The sequence below is a fragment of the Sceloporus undulatus genome, chromosome 8 (genome assembly GCF_019175285.1).
Source record: "Sceloporus undulatus isolate JIND9_A2432 ecotype Alabama chromosome 8, SceUnd_v1.1, whole genome shotgun sequence".
Taxonomy (NCBI): Eukaryota; Metazoa; Chordata; class Lepidosauria; order Squamata; family Phrynosomatidae; genus Sceloporus; species Sceloporus undulatus.
In genome coordinates this window covers 688,656-713,595 of record NC_056529.1, presented here as the reverse complement: position 1 = coordinate 713,595, position 24,940 = coordinate 688,656, and the positions used below count along the sequence as shown (strand labels likewise).

At 46.5% G+C, this 24,940-nt stretch overlaps 2 protein-coding genes across 6 annotated transcripts in view; one reads left to right on the top strand and one right to left on the bottom strand.

Moving 5' to 3' along the window:
• Positions 1-20,171, top strand: part of ARHGAP17 (Rho GTPase activating protein 17) — a 43,919-nt gene extending 23,748 nt beyond the window's left edge. The window contains exons 7-21 of one of the 3 annotated variants that reach the window (XM_042480755.1): positions 265-376; positions 897-965; positions 1,097-1,178; positions 3,966-4,093; positions 4,480-4,591; positions 7,390-7,471; positions 7,977-8,057; positions 8,241-8,354; positions 8,630-8,721; positions 9,259-9,412; positions 11,715-11,960; positions 13,516-13,685; positions 14,359-15,021; positions 16,821-16,863; positions 19,200-19,335. In XM_042480755.1, coding sequence (XP_042336689.1) covers positions 265-376; positions 897-965; positions 1,097-1,178; positions 3,966-4,093; positions 4,480-4,591; positions 7,390-7,471; positions 7,977-8,057; positions 8,241-8,354; positions 8,630-8,721; positions 9,259-9,412; positions 11,715-11,960; positions 13,516-13,685; positions 14,359-15,021; positions 16,821-16,828 — 2,113 coding nt within the window. In that variant the 3' untranslated portion in view covers positions 16,829-16,863; positions 19,200-19,335. Of the gene's footprint in view, positions 1-264; positions 377-896; positions 966-1,096; positions 1,179-3,965; positions 4,094-4,479; positions 4,592-7,389; positions 7,472-7,976; positions 8,058-8,240; positions 8,355-8,629; positions 8,722-9,258; positions 9,413-11,714; positions 11,961-13,515; positions 13,686-14,358; positions 15,022-16,820; positions 16,864-19,199 lie in introns of all 3 variants that reach the window. The other 2 variants (XM_042480754.1, XM_042480756.1) reach the window with 2 other exon arrangements.
• A 581-nt stretch (positions 20,172-20,752) lies between these two features.
• LOC121914510 (testis-expressed protein 47-like) overlaps positions 20,753-24,940 on the bottom strand; it is a 6,750-nt gene continuing 2,562 nt past the window's right edge. Inside the window, exons 1-7 of one of the 3 annotated variants that reach the window (XM_042437985.1) lie at positions 24,802-24,917; positions 24,120-24,189; positions 23,491-23,594; positions 22,381-22,445; positions 22,043-22,238; positions 21,485-21,644; positions 20,753-20,946 (exon numbers count right to left, since the gene is read on the bottom strand). In XM_042437985.1, coding sequence (XP_042293919.1) covers positions 20,909-20,946; positions 21,485-21,644; positions 22,043-22,238; positions 22,381-22,445; positions 23,491-23,594; positions 24,120-24,189; positions 24,802-24,882 — 714 coding nt within the window. In that variant the 5' untranslated portion in view covers positions 24,883-24,917 and the 3' untranslated portion in view covers positions 20,753-20,908. Of the gene's footprint in view, positions 20,947-21,484; positions 21,645-22,042; positions 22,239-22,380; positions 22,446-23,490; positions 23,595-24,119; positions 24,380-24,801; positions 24,918-24,940 lie in introns of those variants that run through there. The other 2 variants (XM_042437986.1, XM_042437984.1) reach the window with 2 other exon arrangements.

The following is a 24,940-nucleotide window of genomic DNA, read 5'->3' as shown; positions in this document are numbered from 1 at the left end:
CTGTTTAGGAGAACGAGGGGTGTATTCAGACCCACAGAGGCCGATCAGCTACTTCTTTGGTTGCCAGGGCACATCCTACCTTCCCACCCCATATCTTTCCTTTAGAAGCCTATGTGGGAAATGATTTTTTCCCCTCTGAATTGGTAGCTCTTCCATCAGGAGGATTGTCCGGCTTCAGTGGGAAGGGGAGCAGGAGAGATAATGATTCACAAAGGACCTCCTTCCTCAAGTGCTCTGGGAATCATTTTGCTCCATTTCTTACAGGTGGAACCAAGCCCACAAAACCTCCGCTACTAACTTCCAGGGGCTTCCATCTAAGATAGACTCCCTGAAGGAGGAGATGGATGAAGCAGGAAATAAAGTGGAGCAATGCAAGGTGTGTGGTGTTAGGAGTGCCAGACTCAGGGAGAAGGGCTGGACGCCTATAGAATTGGGTTGGTAAAGTGTGGTCCTACATGGATGTTTTTACTGTTTCTTACTCCACAAATGCACGCACACTTTTACCCTTTTCTGGCTAAAATTGCCAGTGAATTGCCTTTTCTGGAAGCCTCCAAGAATGCTGTTTCATATTTTAAATAGACTACAGGACTATCCTCCACTGTTTAATGTCCAAAAAAGACCCATTCTGAACAAGAGGAACCTTCAGTCTTGAAGGGAGACCTTAGATGTCATATCTGCACTCCAAAACCTTAATTCCTCTGTGTTTCTGGAGAAAATACCTCCATAAGGCTCTTCTTTCCAAAGGCTCCTCTCTTCCACACAGTGGAACCATGGAAAGCCTTGTTGTCACTGGGTTTTGTTTGAAGAAGTGGAAATGCCTTCTGCAGGCCTTGTTGCTCTTACCAACTAGACACTTGGCTCTCTTTTTTTTGCCACCCTCTCCCACATCGTCACAGGATCAACTTGCTGCGGACATGTATAACTTCATTTCCAAAGAAAGCGACTACGCCCGATATTTTGTCTCGGTAAGCATTCCCCTCCCTCCAAGCCCTGCTTTTCTCAGACATACATTTCATGTGCTTTAGCCTTCTGCCTGTGTGGTGGTGTGTTCATCCCGTGCTAATGTTTTGTTCTAAAATGTGGGTTCTATCCTCAGTTATTAGAAGCCCAAGCAGATTACCATAGAAAAGCATTAGCAGTCTTAGACAAGGTGATCCCCGAAATCCAGGGCCATCAAGGTAAAGTAAACCTGTGCTCTGCCTCTTGCTTTGCCTGCGCCATCTCTGTGCTCTCCTTCTCCTTCTCCTCCTGACTTTCTTTTTCTTCCTCCTTTTGGCATGCCATTCTCCTCAAATAAGTGCACTAGGACCTTTCTTGACGGTTCCTCTTCCAAAATTATAACCCCTCTGCAGCTGCATTTCTGACATCCTTCCAAGCTTCTTATTAACATACTAACAACAAGTGCTACATTTGTTCCGAGGTTCTTCCGGGGCGGTACTGTTGCCGATGACATGGGCAGGGTGTGCCAGCATCACCTCTTCACCTCCTGCCAACTGGACACAGGGCCAGTGCTGGCTGCCCCACGTGCTCTCTCTCGGTGGCCACATTTAGGAATAGCTGAAGCCAAGTCTAGCACACGGATGGCTGTAGTTGTTGCTTCTTTATGCCCTGCTTTTCCTCCACTTTGGGGCACAAAGCTGCTTAAAACAGTTAGAACAACCATAGTTAAAAACTGACAGCGTGCAAACGTTAAAAAGCAATTAAACCATTGTAAAATGTTAAAAACATAAACCGTTAAAACAGCAACAATAACAAAATAACAGCAAGTAAAGGTCCAGCACATCATGCAAAGCCCATTTCCCTCAAATCCTCCTTTACTGTGTCAAAATTCCTTCCCCTTTTTAGATTTTAATTTGTATCCTAAGCTCTGCCTCTCTTTGATATGTGCTCAAGACGACAGAGTGAAACCTACAATAAAAAGAAAACATGGCAACTAATGTGAAAACACCCGAAGACTGGATAAGGAATGGCACATAAACATATGCTGAAGAATGTGCTTTTCTGGCAGTTAAATGCTCAAAGTAGTGTGTAAAAATACAAAATTTATCCAAACACCCAACCCAAAACTTGTAAACTGAAGTCAGTACTCTGAAGTCACAGAATGTTCTTTTGTGATTAAGAGACCCTTGATAGACCTCTTGCCCACAAATTCAGCCAGATTTTCCTCCTTTTGTTTTGTTTTTTAGTTTTAAGGAACTTCATGGCCTACCACAATATCTTGAGGCCATTGTTTGCATAGGTTAGCTACTGAATCAGCTCCTTGGAGAGACATCAGTCTGTGGCAAGAGACATTGTGATATGGCATTCGGAAGGGGAGAGTCCTATGTGCAGCTGATACTCCGGGCGCCATCCCCTCTGCCCTTCCCTTTTGAGTATCATGAAGCGCACATGCCCACAGCATCCACAACTGGCACACCAAGCCAGACACTCCCTCCTTGGAGGTCTTTAAACAAAGGCTGGATGGCCATCTGTCGGGGATGCTTTGATTGAGAGTTCCTGCATGGCAGAATGAGGTTGGACTGGATGGCCCTTGAGGTCTCTTCTAACTCTATGATTCTATGAATCAACAGAGCCAAGTATAGCCTGGATAGGAAAGCAGAGACTCAGAGGGGCTAGAGGGAGAGGAAGAGAGAGCATCGTGTCTATTTCAATTGGTCTTTCCAGACCCATCCTAATGTTGCATGTTGCGTTGGCACAAGGCTGGAGAAGATGTGAGCCATTTGCTCTTCATCCTGACAGCCACAGAGGCTTGCAGAGCATCCAGTCACAGGCTCACCTTATCTGCGTGCACAGTGCTGAGGGGCAGGCAGTGCAACGAGGGCACCGGCCATCTCAGAGTGCTTCCAGATTTCTTGTTTTCTGGTACTTCCTACATAACTAACAATCAACAACTAATTGTCTGTCTTCTGGTCTGCTCTCTCTTCTCAACTGGAGCAACAAATAAAATGATTTTTACATGACGGTTAATGTACTTGTTGGATTGGAGAAAAAGAATGACCATTTTTAAAAGTTCTTCTCCAAACGGTTTTATTGACAAAGGGAAATTTGGGTTACCAGAATGGAACTCCTTCTCATAAGATAACACTTTGGTGAGGCAACTGGCCAGTCTTGTCAACATTTAATCTTGACAAAACCGTAATTTTGTGTGTATCTGTGCTGCAGGACTAGTCCCACTGCAGAACGCAGCCCGGTAATGCCAGTGCCATGCTTGTCTCTTGGGGCCAGTTCAGATGCCCACTGGAGTGTGTGGAGGTCTGTTTATACCACAGACCGGCCCAGCCACCCCAGGGCTGGAATTTCAGCTTCAGTGGCTGTATTGGAATGGAAGGCAGGAGGATGACTGGAAATGAATGCGGTTTGGTTATTTTAGTGCCAAGGCAACCTGTTTTCCCTGCCTATGACAAGGAGGAAGCCTGTGGAGCCACTTGCCAGGAAGGTTCCAAGAGTTGTGGGCCCCAGACATGAAAAAACAAAATTTCAACATGTATAGAAAGAAGGGGGAGAGGAGTAGCACCCCATATGTCAACATTTGACCCTTTGCTTGCCATTTTTCAATTCACAGTCAGTATCTCCAAGCCAAAGGGTTTCCACCACTCCTCCAGGTGGTCATGTGAATCGAACCCCTTAGAAAGAGCCTGGCTTACACCCCGGATTCAGAAATCAACTCTTTTGCAATGGGGATCTAGTGGCATATAGAGTTTATATCAGCCTGTTGTGCAGAATTGCTAGCATTTGATCCCGTGGCTGGCAAGAGTTGTGCTCTTGGCTGCTTTTGGTCACTTCTGCAGGCTTGGCAATGTTCTGGCTTCTCACCCAAGCAAAACCTAACGGAAACCTTTGTCAGTCAGACTGTCCTTCTGGTGTGATTCTTAATGAGCATATTACAGCCACCACCATCACACATACACCGCTTTCAGAGAATTCCCAGTTGTGTCGCTAACTACTTGTGCTGCCTCTCTAACTAGACAAATGGACAGAAAAGCCAGCCTTTGGGACTCCCCTGGAAGAGCATCTGAAGCGCAGCGCCCGAGAAATCGCCCTCCCAATTGAAGCATGTGTGATGATGCTCTTGGAAACAGGCATGAAGGAGGAGGTATGGTCTTTCTCTTTTCTTACTGGGTGCTGCGGGGACTGTGGGGGCCTTCATGCTCAGGTGAAATCACTGCATTTGTAGCAGCCTTTTAATCACCCTGAACAGGCACCTTAGGAACAACATAGCACACACCAGGCAATGCTCAGCAGCACATGAAGGCTGCCTTGCCGAAAATGTGTGGAAGGGTATTCATCCAATTAGCAAGAAGTGGGCCACCTCCATTCAGTTTGCTCTGGGTACTTCTAGTGCCAGGTCACAGGGTTGGCATCTGTCAGACTGAGCTGGTTGATGGAATCCAGAGTCAAGTCCAACTTGGCAGCTGGCAAAGAGGGTTGTTTTTATCATCATGACCCAGCTAACAGGATGCGTCTGCTGTCCTCACCCAGGGCTTATTCCGAATCGCTGCCGGAGCTTCTAAGCTAAAGAAGCTGAAAGCGGCCTTGGACTGCTCCACGTCACACCTGGATGAGTTCTATTCAGACCCACATGCCGTGGCAGGTAGGTTAGACTGAGAGAGCTGCTGGGCTGCCCCAAGAAGGAGCTGCACATGGGCTGGAGGGCCTCACTTATCAGCTCAGTATTTTGCCAAGGGCTGCAAAGCTAGGCATGGAGAATTCTTGGCACTGCCAGGTAGGCTGCTCTTCTCTCAGGCAGGGTTCACCTCCCTGTTACCAAATACAAGGCTGTTTGAGCACAATCCCACTGTTGTGTTGTCGTAATCAAAGTGCTCTCCTTTGTGCCCTTGGGCCAGTTCTTGGGAAACTTAATGAAAGTGTTCCAACTGAATAGCTGTGAAGTTCAAGGAAAGAAGCAGTGTATCATAGTGGTTAGAGTGTTGTCCTGGGATATGCGAGAGACCCAAGTCCTATTCCCCACTGTGCCAGGAAACTCAGTGGCTGACTTTGGGCCATCCCCGTCAGCCTGAACTCCTTCACAGGGTGGTGGTTGTTGCTGTGAGGATAAAATGGGTTGCATAAGGAGGAGAACCGGGCAGAGGAAAGACAAGATTATAAATTTAGCAAATAAATGACAATGATGGTTACTTTCAATCTCAAAATGGATACAGGTTCATTACTACTAAATACAAAACTGAAAGTGTTATCTTCCATTCACCGCAAAAGACTTGCATTTGTAATAAATACCAGCTGGGTTGATTTGAGCCAACTCTTTCTGTTTTAAACATTTTTCAGAAAGGGTTGACTTTTCCCCATTTGTCTATGCAGAGGTTGATGTCAGGAGATGCCAGAATGGTGATGGCTGGCTGGCCTTTTGCTCCTTCTTGCAACAGGAGCGGCTGAACAAATGACCAGCCTTTGGCCTGTGGTTTGTTCTATGAGAAGTCCCAACTTTTCAGGAAACCCTGGCGCTTCGTTCTTCTCCAATGGGCCAGAGAACAAACACGAGCAAACCACAGGACCCTTCTTTTGTTGCAACTTCTGGATGTACTTCCCAATGAAGTTTTCTTTTTTTCTTAAACAGCAGTATGAGACAGACTGAGTCATTCAGATATTACTCCCGGCGAAAGGAGTAAAATGCCAGCATTCCTAAGAGTGACAACACTGTGGTTTGTGACCCAGCTGCTTTTTGTTAACTTGGATTTATGGGAAATTCCAGTCTCACAGTTTTGTCTTAATAATAATAATAATAATACTGTAATAATAATAATAATAATAATAATAATAATAGGATTTATTTATTTATTTATAATGCAGAACTGATTCTGTTTCATTGAATCATTATTCAAATGCAAGTAAAAGCCATATTTATCCCATGGGCTCCTTAATACTAGTTGCCCAGCCTGGAACATGTGTGTATTTTATCCTCAGGGAGCCACCAACAGCCAGTGTCAGCCACCTCTTTAAGCTAAGTGAGCTCTCAGTGTGATCATAGGAAAAGTCCTGGTTTTCCCCCAAAACTTTCCTCCCCATCCTTAACCAGGCATTGAATCTTAGGAGGTTCTTGAAGCAAAGCAAGCGGTGTTATTGCTCTCTGAATATGCCAGGCAGCCACTGCTTTCCTCCACAGTTCCCACAGTCAGTTACAGCTCTCTGCTTGATGCTGAGACAGAGGCTGGAATCCATTTAGGGCTCTGTGTCCGCAGTTGCACTTCTTCCAGGGTCACACAGCAGAAGCAAAACTTGCCAGATTAGAGTAGCCGTTTGCCCCAGTGTCTTCCTTCCTTCCTTCCTTCCTTCCTTCCTTCCTTCCTTCCTTCCTTCCCTCCTTCCCTCCCAGTTGCAGTGCCCATGGCCTGTGTCCTCCCATGGCCACCACCAACACAACCATGCTGGCTGGTACACCAAAGTTTGACTCATTAGATGTGCATTTGTGTACAGTAGGGTGTCGAACTAGCTGGCCTTTGCTGTCCCTTCCAACTCTTACGATTCCATGATTTCTTAAAAGGCAGATCTACAGACTTGTGTTCAGGGTGGAAACCTTAATGGTTCAGCTAAGAACCTGGCCTGGGGCTCTCTGCTTGCAAAGGGAAGCCTAACTTTGTAGTACTTTCCTTCTTACTAAACATAGACTGCTGCAACATTTTCTGCAAGGCTCCTTGCACTATCTGCACAGGTAGATTTATTTCCATCTCCCCCTCCCCTCCCGGTAAAAACATCAATTCCTGTGCTTTTATTCCCATGTTTAATTGTCCTTCCTAGCGCTTGGTTGCAGGCAGAAGAAAGCTTTGTGTGTGGGCTGACTCAAAACTTAAAAAAAAACCATGCAGGGGTAGCTGTGTTGGCCATTTAGTAAATTCAAACAAAAATCCACCAAAAAGTGATACCTTTATTGCCCAACCGAAATGTATATTGCAGAAGTATATTGTGCATTTCAGTTGGTCAATAAAGGTATCACTGTTTGATGGATTCAAAACTTAAGAGGTTGCTTGGAGCACCATCTAGTGTTCTGCTTGGATATTCCACAACCATTTTTAAAATATGTCCCTCTGCCTCTCTTAAATATGTGAATACTTACGGTTCTTTCTTCATTTAAAAATGCTTAAGACCTGTTCTTTTCCTCCAGCCTTTGCTTAAAAACCTCCACCATCCTCCAAGGCAGCAACATCTTCTGTTATCCAACAGCTTTTACCCTCAGGAAGTTCTTCCTAATGTTGAGGTGGAACCTCTTTTTCCTGTAGTTTGAACCCACTGCTTCATGCCCTACTCTCTGGAGCAATAGAAAACAGGCTTGCTCCATCGTCACCATGAAATCCCTTCAAATATTTAAGCCTCAGGACTGGGTGGATTGGTGACTCGGGTGCTGATCTGCCTCCTCAGTCTCTTTCTTTGTTGCTCCAGGTGCCCTGAAGTCTTACCTGAGGGAGCTGCCGGAACCGCTCATGACCTACACCTTGTATGAAGAATGGGCGCAAGTTGCAAAGTAGGGAAAGCTGGAAGGGGAAGAGTTCATTCTGGTTGGGTTCCTCCAGGAGAGATTTTGGAGCCTTGTTCTCACTCTTAACCTTCTTCCTTCAAGCTCCTCTGGCTGTTTTCTAAAAGCTCTTCTCGCTTCCTCCGTTTCTCTCTTTTTACTAATTCCTGCATTTTCTTTTCAACCCTTCTTTTTCTGTCTCTTGAATTCTGCGCCTTTAGGATGAGGCTGCCTAATTTCTTCCTCTTTCAGTCATTGCATTAAGTGTTTCCTTAGTATTAAAGGTTTAATTTCATGCCTGTCTTTCCCCAGCTGGCAGGGATTGGTGGGGGCACCATTTTTTAGGGGCTGTGACACAGCTTCCCTTTGGTATAACTTAGATGTTGGCCTCGTCCTATAAGCACAAGTCTTCTTCCAGCCCCCCCTCTCCCCCAAGGACTGAGGTGCAGCAACTGAACAAAGCTGTGGAAATTGGTCTCCTTTTAGCTCCAGAGAATGTCTTTTGTTCCCACAGTATACAGGACCAGGATAAGAAACTACAGGACCTGTGGAGGATTTGTCAGAAACTGCCAAAGCATAACCTGGCCAACTTCAGGTGGGTGGCAAATAGCAGTGGTCTCTTTTGACCCATGTTCCATCTTCCTGCAAAAGGATAGCCATCTTGAGTGCTTTGCTCATCCTTGGTGTAAAACCTAGAAGATCCTCTAGCAGCGTTCCTTGTAAGGACTGTGACTTGTGCACAAGTCCTTGCAGGTACTTAATCAACTGTTCCTTGCAGGTACTTAATCAAATTCCTGGCCAAGCTTGCACAGTACAGTGACCTTAACAAGATGACACCCAGCAACATCGCTATTGTCTTGGGTCCAAACCTGTTGTGGGCAAAGAATGAAGGGTGAGCTCTAGAGGGGTAATATTTTTTTTAAAAAAATAATAATTGGTCGAGCAGGATTTCCAAAGAAATCCACACTAGTGTTTCTGCTGTATCTATTTGATTTAGAGTGCCTGGGGAGGTTGAGAAGTTGGCTTGTTACCAGGAGCAAATGGATTACCTGGTCAGACTTTTAGGGAGATATTTCAGCACAAGGGGTGAAGGAACTATCCTGGGGCAGTGGCTTTGCTTCCTGAGGCTCCCTTTGAGGTTTCAGCTGAATTTTCTTCCTTCCTCAGTTCTCTGGCAGAAATGGCAGCAGCAACATCAGTGCATGTGGTGGCCGTTGTTGAGCCCATAATCCAGCATGCGGCTTGGTTCTTTCCTGAAGGTAAATGCCCTCTTGATTTCCAGTACATAGTCCCACTGTCTGTCTGTCTTTTTCTTTTATGAAATGCTTTAAGAATACTGGCAGATTAGTAACCTGCCCTTTGCTTTCACACATTTTGGCACATTTAGAAACTCTCTCCACACAGAGAGAGTGAATTTGGGATTGTCCTTATAGCCCAACTTGGCTGTGAATCTAATGGGAAAATTCCTTTGTGGTTTCGCCCTTCTTTGAGCCTGACTTGTTGTGAGTTTAAGATGCATTTCTGTTATGAAGTTTTGAACTTGCTCTTTATGGGTATTTTTAATGTGTAAGAGAATGAGTTTACCCTTAATATTTCTTAACAAGAGTCACTAAGGATATTTTGAAAATGTCTTGTTATGTACAACCTTCTTAAGATACGTATGTAATATTTTCCTACTTAATTAAGTAAAATTTAATTTTGGGTGAGGAAGTAAAGAGGCACCCGTGTGTGGTGCTTGGAAGCAGGGCAAAATGCCAATACAGCTGATAAAAAGCATAATCTTTTCTGAACTCCAGAGGTGGATTTCAATGTATCGGGAGCATTCGTGGGGCAGCCTGCTGTGAATTCAAATCACCTACACACAGGGAATGAATATGACTCTGGGACACTGGAGCGGAAGAGACCCATTAGCATGGCAGTGATGGATGGGGAGCTGCTGAGGAAGGAAAGGTACAGCAATGATATCCCCTCTCCCCACTTCCAAGTTGTTCAGCCATTGTTGGAGGGAAATCCCCTGGTTCACCTTTCTTCAGCTTCTGACTCTCCCCTTCAGTATATCTGTAGTATTCTAGTTGTATCTGAAATTCAAAAAGTCATCCTCTTATGAGTTTGGGGGGCCATCATAAGAGTTCTGGGATTGTCCACATTCACCACAACCAGCGGTCAAGATTAAACACAAGCAAGTGAAAATACAGTATGTACAAGAACTGTAATACACAGACGTGAAAATGGTAGTATGTCTGAATCCAAGGTCTCAACTAAATATAGGAGGAGAGAAACCCACACAGATGTTATCCCAGAAGGTCCCAAAATATCAGGATTCCACCATGTTTGAACATGCCCTTTAATGCATGCACATCTGAAGTTGACATGAGCCATGGGGTGACTCTCCAGGGGTGACTAGACCTGCCAGCAGGCCCTTGGCAACCCTGTGTTGGAAGATTTGTTTGAGGCCCCTGGTGTATCATTGCAAATGGCCTTAGAGACTAAGGCTGAGTGGTTCCTTTCCCCTCACTTGCTGCAGCCTGAGGAAGATCCAAAGGTAACGCATTCGCACTTCCTTCTCCTGGTTTTTCATGCATGGTAGAAGCTGGGGGGGGGGATTTGCTGTGGCTGTTGGAACCAAGTGGAGCTGGGAGGTGTCCTTGCTTCCAAACTGCACACTGTCCTGCTGTAGGTTGATGCCTGGAAAGGCTTTGAAGGTGGGGCAAAAAGGACTTCTAAATTAACGGGGAGGTACCTGACAGCAGAAACTCAGGCTCCCAGAACTGCCTTCTTTAGCACCTGCCTTCCAAAAAAATAATTCTTCATAGCTTGTCTCATCATGTCCCTCCCATTCCCCAACCCTTCTTACAGCCATGTGTGGCTCTGGGGGGCAGGAAAAGGGTATGAACAGAGAGCCCCTCCCGGGAATTGGTATCAACCTTCATTTGGACTGTGGCTGAGACATGTGCTGCTTTTCTGCTGGTGTCGGTGCCATCCTAGCGCTCACAGGCCTTGCCTCCTCTAAGCAGAGTGGAAGAGCATCTGTTTCAAAGTACAGGTGTCTTAAGATTTGCCTTGGCTTTACTACAGAGAGGCTGGGCTACAAGTTCCTTTGAAGCACTCTGTGTTGGGGTCAGCTGAGGGGGGGGGGGCTTCCGTCTGTCCATAGGCTGAGCTAAAGTAATGACCCTTCTGTTCTTCATGCTTTTGTCAGTATGGATTAACCAGGGTTGTATGTGCTTCATGCCTCTTTAAAAAAAACACCAAAAAATCAAAATCCCCAAACCAAAAAAAGCTAGTTTCGGATAAGTGGAATTCTGCCTAATTTGGCAATGTAAATGAAGCAAGAATCAAACGTGCATATTCAAACTTACTTTGCACCATTTGGCTTCAAGTGGAGATGGCGAGAGGCAAAGAATTTATAAAGCACGTCCACTAGAGATCTTACTCAGTCGTCCCAGTAACTTGGTCTGAGATTTCCTTGTGTATTTTGCCTTTCCACATATTCCTTTTGTTCTGGGCTCTGATGGCCAGAAAGTGGAGTTCCTCCTCCACAGGTGTCCAGTGTTATGTCCTGCACTTCTTCTGTGTCTCTGTGGGATTGGGAAGCACACACAACCCTGCAGTTAGTACTTAGACTGCCCCAAAGGCAGGCTCCTTGGCTTAATCCAATGTGGTAGCAGCAGCTTCAGCACACCAAAGCATTCAGATCAAAACTAAAACTAGAATCCTCTTTGAAAAGAGATTCCACCTCAACAGTAGGAGGAACTTCCTGACAATAAGGGCTGTTCGACATTGCACAAACTCCCTCACAGTGTAGTGGAGTCTCCTTCCTTGGAGGTCTTTAAGCAGAGGCTGGATGGCCATCTGTCAGGGATGCTTTGATTGGGCTTTCCTGTATGGCAGAATGAGGTTGGACTGGATGGCCCTTGTGGTCTCTTCCAATTCTATGATTCTATGAATTGTGCAGAAAAAAATTGACAGATTTATTCCATTCTGTTTCTCCATTTAAGTATTTACACAGTAGAAAGTGGTGCTGAATGACCCATCATTCACCTGCCCGCCAATCTATGTGACTGAGCCAAGGCTTACTGCATGCCTTTGTATCTAACAATGTCTTAAATGGACAAAGTCTGAGAGTTCTTGCTGCTTTGCCAGTGAATATGGACTAGGCTCTTGTCTGGTCCTTGTAGGCATTAACTGCCCCTTTCTTGTGTTTCTGTGTAGCCGGTCTGCATGGTGTGTTTCCTCTCTTTCTCCTCTGTAGCTTTGGTGTCAAGGTTATGGATTTCCAGGCGAACCCCCGGAGAGGTGGCACTGTTAATAGAAAGCACACGTCCCCCGCTTTCCATCCGCCCCTTCCGCCCACGGAGGCTGGCCCACTGGCACAGGCCATGACGGAGCAGCACCCACCGGGCACGGGGGCTGAATCCGGCCTCTTAGGTGCTGCTTCTGCTGCCCCCTTTCTCGATCCAGCAGAGCAGCCCCAAAGCCAAGGCGCTGAGGAGAGCAGGTAAGATGGATGGAGTCCCGAAGGAAAAGGGTATAGTAGAGGAGGCCAGATGAGAGGAGTGCCCAACTCAGTGGAAACAGAAAGTCCCTGGCTGGAAATGATCAGCCTGCACTTTCCCTCTGGCTAAGGACATGCACTATAAATTATTCTCCCTTGGAAAGGAGTGAACTTGCAAAAATGCTCAGCCTCCCTGAAGAACTGAACTGGATCCCTAGACTTGGCCCAGATCAGGCTCATTTTTCCTCAACCACACAAGCTGAGAGCAAGTGTCCCTTGGCTTGTGTCCCTACAGAGCAGACACTTCAGACTACATTAGAGGATGGCCCCTGCCGCTGCCTCATTGTGAGAGGTCAAAGTGTGTTCCTTCAGATCCCATAGCCAGCACCCTCTGTGTCTTGTCTTGTTTGTGCATTAGTGGTATAGCCGGCTTTGTCCCTTTCCTCCTCTGTTTACTGACATCCATGCCTCACTTTACAACTCTTCCTTTTGTATTGAAAGCACAGGAAGCCACGTGAGGCTCAGTCTGAGCACTGCACTGTTTTAAGAAAAAATGTATTTGTTTTGCTCTGCCTCATTGTTGGATTGTGATTGTTTGCTCCTCTAGTGCTAGAATAAAATATTGAAGGGATGTCATATTGAGGAGGGAGCAAGCTTGTTTTCTGCTGCTCCAGAGACTAGGACCCGGAACAATGGATGCAAGCTACAGCAAAAGAGATTCCACCTCAACATTAGGAAGAACTTCCTGACAATAAGGGCTGTCCGACAGTGGAACACACTCTTTCCTCGGAGTGTAGTGGAATCTCCCTCCTTGGAGGTCTTTAAGCAGAGGCTGGATGGCCATCTGTCGGGGATGCCTTGATTTGGATTTCCTGCATGGCAGAATGGGGCTGGACTGAATGGTCCTTGCAGTCTCTTCCAACTCTCTTATTCTATGATTCTACGGCCTGTTACAGACTGCCAAAATAAAGCTGCTTCATGTCTCTTTGGAGGTATGCTGTTTAAATGATGCGTGCATCCTAAGAATCCGGAAGCTGCACCAAAGCTGCACTCAAGTGCTTAGGAATGGAGTGTGGCTTTGGCGTGACCTCTGGACTCTTAGGACCCATGCATCATTTAAATAGCATACCTCCAAAGAGACCCGAAGCAGCTTTATTTTGGCAGTCTGTAACAGACCTATGATAGTCATTGTCAGTGATCCCTCTTAGACTCCTGAGAGTACAAGGCACACACCTTCTGTGCAGGTGGGAGATCTTTTTGCTTGGCCGGCAGTAACAAAATCCTGAAGCCTGCTGGGTTCCAGCTTTGCCTTTCCTACTAGAGCTCAGTGGTATCACTGTAAGGAGACCTGATCCCCTCCTCTAAGCCTCATTTTGAGAACTGTCAGTGACTCCATCAACTTCAACTAGCTGTGCTGAATTAAGCAACCCACCGCAGACCTTGGACTGTTTGCTCAGTGTGAACGCATTGCCATCCTGAGGAGTGTGGGCCTTGCGGAGAAGCAGCCTGTCCCTCTGAATGGTGGCATCCCCTGATGTAGAGTTTTCTCTCTTTCCAGCGCTTCAAAGCCAAAGGACTCTGCACCCTCCACAACTCCTCCCCCCACAAGAAATGGGGGCCACGGCAGTGCTGCTCAGACCCACCCGCAGCCGGCCAGTGGCACTGGCCAGCTCTCGCTTGGGCAGCCCCAGAACACTGCTGGGCCCAGTCCACACGCGATCAGGCGAGGTGAGTCCTGAGAACAGCCTGACCAGTGGCTTAGCATATTAAGATGGATGCAGAAGCTCTTGCAGACCTTTTGCTGGGAGTCTGTGAGGATGCTGCTTTTCTACTGCAGCCATATTGCTTGGGAAGTGTGGGTGACTTAGCCATTTCCCTGCGAGGCTCCAAGGAAGGAAGGCAGCAGGGTGTGCTAGATATGGAAGTGGCTGCTGTTGTTTATTATTTTCCAAGAAGGGAGGAGAAGGTTTTGAGTTATATGGAGGGGTGTAAGAGAGAGAGAGATAATTTTGGTTGTCTGCTCATTTGGAGTGAGAAGTTCAATGTGGATCTTGGGTCATAAATTTCCCCAGATTCTCTTCAGGGATTCCGCAAAGAGGTCTAAGGAAACATCTTACTCAGAGATGCTTCAACCCAACTTGCGTCTCTGATGCAACTTAGTGGTGCCCCCCTGCAGCAAGCCTTATATTTCAGGGCTGAAGGGCACCAAGGTTTTTAGTGATAAAACATTTATCTCACAGACCTTTAGGACTGTGTCCTTCGCAAGAGGGTCCAAAGGATTTGGTCCAGACATCTGACAGATTTACATGGGGTGATGGAAACCTAGCGTCATGACTTTGTGTGCTTGAAAGCATATTTGGCCATGCCTAATAACAGAAGATCTTTCTGGCCTCTCTTGCAGCTGTGAAGAAGCCTGCCCCGGCCCCTCCCAAGCTGGCCAACCCACCTCCTGGACAGCCAGGGAACCAGGGCTCCGTCCCGGCCCCTCAGCCGCTGTCGGTATCTCCCAAGCCGCCCACCAGATGCCCTTCTCCTCCCAGCCAAGGGGTCCTCCAGAGCACCACTGCCCCCTCCCAGGTCTCTGCCCCTCGGCGTTACTCCAGCAGCCTCTCCCCGATACAGGCTCCCAGCCACCCACCCCCACAGCCCCCCACACAAACTGCAACGCCTCCCCTCCAGCCGAAGACCACCACTCCTGGGTCATCCTCGCACACGCCGTTGGCCTCTGAGCTTGGACCTGAACAGCAGCAGCAGCCACTGCCGCAGCAGAGGCAGCCATCGCCCACCCCGCCACGCACGCCAACACCCCCTGACACACCACCTCTTGAGAAGCAGAACGCCAGCTCCCCTGCTCCTGCGCCTCCTCAGCCTTCCTCACAGGACGCTCCGGCAGCCCAGTCGCCACCTCCAGTGCCTCAAACGGGCACGCTGCCACGGCCGCGGCCGGTGCCCAAGCCCCGTAACCGTCCCAGCGTGCCCCCTCCACCTCACCCTCCAGCTCCTCACCTGACGGGAGAGGGTTCTCTGCCGGGCACCCCTTCGACCGCCTCCCGCATTGTGACTGGTAAGAACCCCTACTCATACATATGTTTTACCATTTATAGCAGTTCGGGGGAAATCTGCCTAGCAACAAAATACAAGAATATATATGGGAAGATTTTAGACATACATTATTCCATCACAAAGCAGCAGTCATTAGGCTGTAATGGAAAATTACGAAGCAAGCACGAAGTGGAAGCTATTCATTTTGACCCTTTACTGTTTTTGTAGAAAACTGCAGTTTGTCAGTGGTATGGTTGGAATGCCCTGGAAATGCTTAATCTGATTTTACCGGAGATTCCTAATAACCCTGCCGTTGCCACATTTCCCCCCCCCCCCCCTTGATTAGGAAAACTTTTTTGCTGGCGTTCCCCTATTTTACTTTGACTGCATGGTCAACCTCTGACCTTTCCACATCACAGGCCCAATAAATAGAATGAGCAACAAATAAAACAAAATTAATTTGTGTTTCTTCACATTGCCAGCTTAAAGATGCTGTGAATTAGGACATAGTAACGGCTCAACACTGCACTTTAGCTGCTCAGCTTGCCTTGGATTTACATGGTTTTGTGTAAAATACCAATGCTTCTAGTCCTCATGACCAAAGAACCTTTTGAAATGGTGGGCCAAAAATGCTGAACAGGTTGGATATTATCCTTTTCCTCTCTTTTCCCCCACTGTCAGCCCAATTTCAAATTTCAGATAAATCAGCAGATTCCAAGCATTTCTCAAATGTCTCTGTTGAGAGAGATGGTGTTCCCATCACAAGCAATATTTTAACAGCTGGAAATCTGAAGCCACATCTTGCAGGGAGGGTGCTGTGCATACCACTCTTCTCTCCACCAGCGGTTTTCCCCTGGAGTCCGCTACAGTCTTCTGTCCCATCCAGAGTGATTTTCCTTCATTGACACCCAGAACTGTATGACTCTCTCTCTCTCTTCCCAGCATTTGGAGCGTTCAAACATTTTCTGGCATCACAGCACCTCACAGATAGATATGCCCAGTTTCTACCATATTCAGTTAGTCTTTCACACCAGGAATTCCTAACAAAGTGTCCCAGCCAGGGTTCCAGTGGCCATTTCAGCGTAGAGTGGGCTAGAAACATATCAAATGGTACTGCCTAAATACCCTAAAGGCACCAGGTCCCATTTGATATAGGAACCTTAGCCAAGTCAACCCTGGTTATGCATTGGATGGGTGACCGCCAAGGAAAACCAGAGGCTGTAGGCTTTGTTTCAGAGGAAGGAAGCTGCAAAACCACCTCTGAGGATACCTTACCTTAAGAAAAACCCTATGAAATCCTTGGGTTACCATAAGTTGCCAAGCAACTGGAAGGCGCGCACACACCAGAAACGTTGCTGGGGCAGTTCTGTAGATGTTAGGGAATTTTGAGTTCTTTTGCAGTTAGATTCCAGTTGGAAGTGTGGGGACAGATGCCAGTTTATCTTTGAGAGCAACTTTTACCCCTCGCTGGCTAACAAAGCAGACACAGCAGTTACCTGGTTGAGGCAATAATGCTCAGGCATCCATAGGCTTAACTTCTCTGCTCATTTTTAATCGGGACTTAGTGCTTCTTGATGGTGCTTCATTTTAAAGAGCCTCTTTGTGAGAAAAAGCGTTATTTTAGGCTGAACGAGTGCATGCCCGTGTCTAAATGTTACCAGCGCTCTAACGCATTGGCCCTGATCCCCAGGCTGAACCTTGATGGATGCTGAAATTACGGTAGTCGTTTTAAGCTTCACCAATAACCCTTTGAATCCCCTCTAGGTGATAACACCACTTGCGAGTAATCATTCTAATTGAGAATTTTATTAAACAATCTAGATGTTTGACCTGCATTATTCAGCAGGAACTGAGAGTGGCAATGGTAAGAGAAACCAAGCCCCCCCCCCTCCGATTGGCCGGACATGTTGTGAATGCGAAATCAGTGGATGCCGCTTCGTCCCTTACTAACAAACGGGTCACTGTTAATCTTGGCTTGGCGCTTGCACCTGAACTAACTCTGCATGTGGAAGGAGAGATGCTTCTGTTACGTCCTCACCCCTGCCCAGTTTTAACACATTCGCTGGATGCATCCCAGAAGACACCCCCAATATCTCTATTTCAGTCCATTTTCTCATTGTCCAAGAGTCGGGGATTGTGCCATCCACTCCAGGAACTGGAATGAGCTTCTACTTTCCAGAAGTCTGGAATTTCAGCAATGAATTAAGATAACGTTGCATGCCTGCCAACCTCTCTTCTTTTCCTCCATCCTTTGCTTGGGGGATTTGTGGCTGGATCTGTCTCTGATGGCACTCAGGAACCATGGGGGAAATGACCAGCACCAACAGCTGCTCTATTATTTATTTCCAGTAGGCTTCATGCCTTTTCCATTGCTAAGGGCTTAGGAAGTCAGTGAAAGAAACACTGGGGGGAAGCCCTCATTGTATAAACTACAAAACTCAGGTGAGCAGAAACTGCTTGAGCAGCAATGTACATCTCTGGTGCAGTCTTACAGTAGGTGGCAGCTGCCAAAGCTACCCACCCTGCTGTTGTTGCAGCCCTGCGAGGTGGGCCAGTACAGCAGTACACTCTGGGAGTTACAAATGCCATGCACTTTAAGCCCAGAGAGCCTGGAGCTCAGTGGCCGTAGCACAACTATGGATGCCACTGAGTGTTGGGAGGCTTGTGTGACTTCCTCCCCTCCTTTCTGTTAATGCCATGTCCTAAAGAGACTGACAGTATTTGGTTAAATAGGTGAGAAGGTGGACAGACAGCATTTGTGTTTTGTACATTAGCACTTGCAAAACAGCCCCAAAGGCATTGGCAACTGAAGGCGGAGGGAATTCTGCTCAAGGTTTAATGCTTACTCAGTCCTTTCTCTTCACTAGAGGGGCTCCTAAGCCTCCCAAAGGCAGTGTGTCCACTTTTGCCTTTCCATCTTTTCTTTTTTGGGTGGAGTGAGAGATGGAGTTTGTGTGAAAGTGCCATGTTGGATGTGGAGCCAAGGAGTCCTGTGCCAGTCCAGGTTATGCCCTTCTCTGCAGTCCTCACAAGAAGATTACCAAGTGGCACCTGGTAGCCATAGTCGGCTGCTGGGAGGCTGGGCTTGAGTATCATGGGGGTGGCTCACACTGGCACTCCCAGTGGCACTTGCCTTCCACCTCACTCACCCTTGTGCATTTGCTCCTCAGTCTCCTTCAGTGAGGCACTGTGCATTTAAATGGGGAGTGATGCTTTTCACCCAGAGCTGAGACCTGCAGACTTGGGCACAAAAGTCCTAGTTATGTGGAAGATGTCAAATATTGCTTCCCACTTTTTGTGGCAAGGGGGGTATTGGGAAGTGTTTGTTGGTGTCCAACTGTCGCTTGTGTCGTGTAGGGTAAGAAGTGTCGTTCTGCCTCTTTGTTGTTGTTGTTTTTCTTGTGGGGGTTGTGCTGCAGCAAACAGTCGTCACATAGTTACCTTGATACCAGTCAGGTCACCATCCGTGGGACAGGTGGGCCACCTTGTGACCTTGCAAACCAAAATGCTAGCCAGCTTTCCCCCATATATGAGCATAGTCTATTAGAATGAACAGAGCCCTCCTTTCATGGAGCAGGTAGCTCCTCCAGATTGGTTTTCCATTGGAAAAACAGCTTGTGCCTTTTGTGCAGTGCCCTGTTATACAACAAGTGGACCCTAGATGAGTTGGCAAGATCTGGCAGCATGTGCCCAGAGGCAGCCCATTTCCCTTTTCAGTGGCTTTCCTTCCTTCATCCAAGCCTCAGAAGAGGGATATATCTTCTTCGATAGTTAAAATTGGCAGCCTTGACGTCTACAGTCAGGGCAAACTTCGTCGTTCCTGACCAGATTGTTCCATAAGAAGCAGCATCAGGCCTTTATGGCTTCAGAGATAAGAGTATGCTGTATCTAAGGGTGGGCATGGCAAGACCAGACTTCTGTGGGACCCCAAACCCACAACTTCTTTTATTTTACCCATGACTATTAAGAATATATAAGGTATTTAATTTGATTACCTCATTCAGGTCCCAAAGCCCAGCCTTGATGCAATGTGATGGATAGGAAGGGTTGACCAAAGCCCAGCCTTGTCTGTAAGCTGCCCAGAGGCCCAGCCTGGTTGCTCTTGTCTCTGTCCGTTTGCAAAGAATGTGCCCTTTCCACAATTGCACTGAGGGTGGTGTGCGATTGTGTTTTGACTTTACTGTCGTCTTTTCCATGCAGACTCCAATCCCAGTGTTCAAGAGCCGCCCCGAGGCCTTCCGGCTGTCAACCTTCCTACCCCCGCAGAACCTGCGACTTTACCGACTCCAAGTTCACACAACCACCTTGTGCTTGGCATCGACCACGATACTGAAAGCACAGCTTTGTAAGAGAAAGAAACCACTCCGAGAGACGCAGCCCTTTCTGTCCCTGGGGGACGCCCGGCCAGTCCAGGCTCAACAGCGAGAACCTTCAGAAAAAAAGAAGATATGTCCGGAACATAAGTCTCCTCTATGCATATCTGGGGAAAGTTTTATGACCTGTGCCTTGACAGAGGTGCCTAAAGCTGCGGCTGGGGAAACTGAAATGCCTATAGGAAGCTTAATTGCTGCTGTTTAACCAAGATGGTGTTCCGCCAAAAAGAAAATAATTCCAAGAGAATCCAAAGCAATGCATGTATAATGGAAATAACCTCCTCTGTTGAACTTCTTACTCTTCCTTCTTCTCTCTTACCAAGGAGATGACTCTCAAGAGGCGTCCTTGTCTCTGACATGCTGCAGACCTTTTGTTATTGTTGTTGTTAAAAGTATGAATCCAAAAGGAAAAACAAAACTTGCCACACTTTCGGAGGAGGACTGCTGGTTATCGGTCGCTTCTCCAAACGGTGGATGTATCCTTGTGCCTTGATGGACTGTTATTACTGTAGAAGGAAACATACTGTCTCTCTAACCATTTCAGTGCTACTCTCTCTTTTTTTTTTTTTAAAGAAAAAGTATTCTTATTTACCTCTTTAAAAAAAAATTCATAGTTATTTGTATTTACCTTCCTGCTTTGGTTTTCTGTAACACCCATAGATGGTTGCAATCATGTTGAAAACTTTCAAGGGGGAAATGTGTATTTGCTTTCATTTGTTATAAGTGAGTTGAAATTTGAAAGTGATTTTGAACATCTTGTCTGGATTCAAATGCTGAGTAAAATTAAATCTCACTTTCATTGGTTGTAAGGTCATTTCATTTTAATTACTAAGTCCCCTTGCCGCTTCTAACACAGCAAAGGATTGTATGGTTTCTATCAAAATTTGGCTCATTGAGATGCTTGAACCCATCTCTGCTAATAAGCCATAGTCCACAATTAGAGGCCGGGGTTCATTATTTGGCTTACGAACTTCAACTTGTGACATTTACAGCCTCAACTGCGACTTTTCCCTAGTTTGTTTCCTTCCATTTTGCAACAGAAGGGGCAAGAGAAAAACTAGAAATGGGGAAAGCAACCCACGGTTTCTTTTTACTTTCTGTGCAAAGCATTGCTTATCTGAGGAAGTAGACTTTAATCTACAAAAGCTCATGCTGCCCACTTCGTTCTTTCAGATAGTCTCAAACATGTTACAAGATCTCTACATACTGATTCTGCAGACTAACCTGGCTTTATCTTTGCACTCTAGCAGTAAACTAGAGTTAACACAAACCATGGTTTGCTGTTATGTGCAAATTGAACCTACTGCTGAGCACTCTGAACCTTGCAGAACCTTCCTTTGTGTAGATGAAAAACCAAAGCAACATGTAACTCCAGCCATTGCAAAGGGCTTTATTGATGTCTTTGCTGGTGCGGACGGAGGAGGTTTACTGGACTTATAAGTCCCAGGCTGGTTCTGTAGTTTCGCCCTCATCCACGGCAGATCCATAATCCTTGCTGTAACTCGACCCATAGTTTGGAAGGCGTTCTGGAGCACTTCAGGTAAGCATATGAGTGGGAGTGGGCCACACTTTTTCTGCAAGGGAAGATCAGAAACACAAAAACTGTTACCTTCACACTTTAGACACAGAAGCCCAGAGCTCTGTTCACTTATGTCCAGCAATTCTTCTCTTTCTTTTGCCAGTTCTGTTATGACGCCTTGCCTTTCAACTTACTAACTTCACAGGAAAATAGTACAGTCAACCCTCCTTATCCATGGATTCTTTATCCATGGATTCAAGCAGTTAACTTGTATTAAACTAGTCAACACTAAGCATTTGAAACCTCAAAAGGTAAGTGCTGCATCCCAGCCCACCTTTAAAAGATTTTACTGCAGCAGCCATTTAAACAGCCAAAGGGCTTACTAAATAAAATACCCTTTGTTTGCTGGTAGGAAATGATCTGGAGCTAGCCCAATTTCCCAGGAAGCCCAAGTTTGGGCTACAAACCCCTTCCCCATGCCAACAAAAACAGCAGTAAAGGAATGGAGTCCTTCATGCCCATTCAGCTCAAGGTTCCTCAATTTGGGGTCTGCCCCAAATGCCTGTGGTGCTTTTCTGATGGGGAAACAATACCTGAATCCATGCTTATCTGCAGAGGCTTGCTGTACATCTGGAGAAATTCTGTGGGACTCAAGCATTCTTTGGCCCGGCACAGACATCGAATGACTTCCGTTGGGATCAGAAGTTCGGGGACCACTGAGTGGAGGCAGTCAGTCAGGCCCTTGTTGCCCACCTAGACAAAGAGAGAGGGAAGCGGAAGAGCAACAAACAGGTAAGGCTGCATTTTTCCAGCATCTGCTAGGCATGTTTTTTGTTGGCGTTTATTTGGGAGCATTAATGCTTCTCCAAAAAAAAAGCATTTGATTCCCTGCTTGGCCATGAAACCCACCGGGTGAACTTGGGCAAGAAGTCACACTCTCTCATCCTCAGGGAAAGGCAAAGGCTAGCCTCCTCTGAACAAATCTTGCCAAGAAAACCCCATTCAGAAATGACAGCAACAACACAGCAACAACAAAGATATATTGGTGTTTGTAGTTGAGTTGTTTCTGACTTACAGCAACCCTATAGCAAACCTATCATTGGGGAAATTCATTTTCAAAGGCAATCCACATCAATCCAGCCATGCCTCACCTTCACGGTTGCAAGGTAGACTCCCAGTTTGAGGCTGAGGGTCAAGCACTCGGTGATGACCTCCTCCGTGGTCTGACTCTGCGTGACGTCTTCCAGGGAGACGGGCGCGTCCACTTTGGTGGAGTACCACTGCGAGAACAGACGGGTTGGGATGTTGTGGGACATCACAAGGAGCTTCACATCTCGCAACAGGGCCCTGAAAGGAGAGCCACAAAACACAACAAGGATTGTGTCTGGAGGGACACACCTCTGTCAAAACTAAGAGACCTCTGCCCACAGATGCAGCAAGTTCTCTGCCTGCTCTCATTGAAAGTTGCAGTTGTTTTTTAAGCACTTACGCTGAGCCTTGGGTTTCAAAGGTGGCCAGGTCCTTCAGGATTTGGTAGATGGTCCCACTAGAGGCCTGAAAAGAAGCAGAAATCCATGACAGGGACAGAAACATTTTGGTAAATCTCAGGCCATCTGCTCCTGAAGTATTGAGAGGGCAGGAGAGGAGCCATAGGAGAGGACAATGTCTTATTTATGGCAGATCTTATGGCTTTGGCTATACAGTTGACCCTCCATATCCACAGATTCTTCACCTACAGATTCAACCATCCACGGTTTGGAAATATTGAAAAAAATATAAATTCCAAAAAGCAAACCTTGATTTTACCATGTATAAAGGACACCAGTTTTACTGTATTTAATGGGACTTGAACATCCGTAGATACCAAAATCCATGGATGTTCAGGTCCCATTAAATACAGTAAAATACAAGTGGGGGTTTCTGGGACCAAACTCTCAACAAATACTGGACATGGAAGTCTAATTTTGTAGATGTCAGTCCCAAGAAAATGGGAATGTGAAGTGTATGTATTAATATAATGAGTCAGATTATATTAATACATACACTTCACATTCATAACCTAAGAAGATCATCCCTGCTTTCTTATTTATTTATTTTCTTCTCCTTCTGCTCTCAGTTTGGATTTATATTTTTAAAATCCAATTTGTTTCAAAAGCTCCATGGAGTGGCAGCCACTGGTGACTTCCTTTTTTGGCGGAGGAGGAAAACTGCTCCAAGTTGCAACCTAAACCGTAAAGGAGATACTCATTGTGCCAAATCTTATCCCCCCAATAGGGTCAGCACCTCCCTGAAATCTCCTTTGAATGTAAAATGCAGAGAGGAATTGGATTTGACTTTCAATGGCAGGGACTGATCCCATGCACATTACAAAGATGGCTTACCAAATGATAGCGTGGGGGACAAAAGAGCATGGAAGCGCAGCGGCCATAATCCTGCACTTATCCGCCAGTGAGTCCCATTCAGCAAATTGTCTCAGGCTGCAAAGGCTCAGCCCCCTACAAGGGATTTTGCTGGGATTTGCAACAACCTCTGCTGTGCAAATGCAAAGCACAGTCTCCCCTTTTTTATTTGGTGCACCATTGGTCTCTTTTAGACCTACCTCAATAATGTGGAGGATGCAGTTGGAATAGATGATCAGGACCCCAGAGGCCGGTTCTCCCAGGTGGAACTTGTAGATCCTCTGGAAAAGTTGCTCATGGTAGGCTGGCAGAGGAAAGATGGGTGAAAAACCAGCCAGGCAAAATGCAGATCCAGGATGGGCATCAATGGGGAGGATGTGGGGCAACCTTGACTGTTGTGTTTTTCCCTTTTGTGTGCCCACTGTGGCATGGGTCCATTGATGGCATGCATCCTGGGAATGGGTCACTCCCCAGCTACCTGGCCCTTTATGGGATGCATGATGCCCCAAAGGCAAAGGTCATTGCATAGTATTTTGTAGGGTTTTTGGTCCATGTTCTGGAAGAGTTTATTCCTGACATTTTTAATTAACAGCATATAATTAACTCAGTCAAGGGAGGGGGAACAGAGGAGAGGGCATAAACTCATCCTTCCCAGTTGGTTCAGGCAAAAGCAAAACCACTGCACCCTTTCCTAGTTGGTGTGTCCTTACTGTTTCATAACCATTTCCCTCTTGACCACATTCAGATGTTGCTTGGCCACCCGAGTCTCCATTTTCATCTGTGAAATGTTGGAGAGCATGACGTTATCTCGGCAAAACTGGGATCGTACCTATGATCTCTCCCTCCTGTGTTTCTTCCCTGGACATTGCCACAAGGAACAGGCGATGGAGCAGGTATTTCTGCATGGGGAAGAAAATGTCAGAAGGTCCTATGAGCAAACCATGGGCCCCTGTTTTAGGAGAGCTGCACGGCAAAGATATACAACTGACCATTGGAGTCAGAACCGTCCAAACCATTGTGTTCCCCATCACTGTGTATGAATGCAAAAGCTGGACAGCGAAGAAGGCTGATAAGAGGGAAATCAATTTATTTGAGATGTGGTGCTGGAGGAGAGGGATGAGGATGTCATAGGTGGCCAAAAAGACAAACAAATCGGTCCTGGAGCAGATCAAGCCAGAAATCTCACTAGAAGCCAAGATGACAAAACTGAGGCTATCATACTTTGGTCACATCATGAGAAGGCATCAATCAATGGAAAAGACAATAATGCTAGAAAAGGTAGAAGGCAGCAGAAAGAGAGGAAGGCCAAAAGTCCAGATGGATAGACTCAATCAGCCATCTAACCAGCTGTCCTCCTTTTCCAGGACATGATCCTACATTTCAGGAGGAACTTCAAAATATCCTCCATTTGGAGCTTTAATTATAAGAGTGGGCTTTTTAAAAAAGCTTTTATTTGTCCTCTTTTTTAACATTGTACATTTTGCGGCGCAACCCGACACAGGCATACAAACCTTCATCTGGTGCCTTCGCTTCTCCTCCAATGCGCTGAGGAGGGTGCTCCTGGTCACTATGTTGGCCAACATGGTGGCCATCTTGCTCCGGAGAAGCTGTTCCGGAACCTGGCGAACGGCCAGAGGCAACTGACGTGCG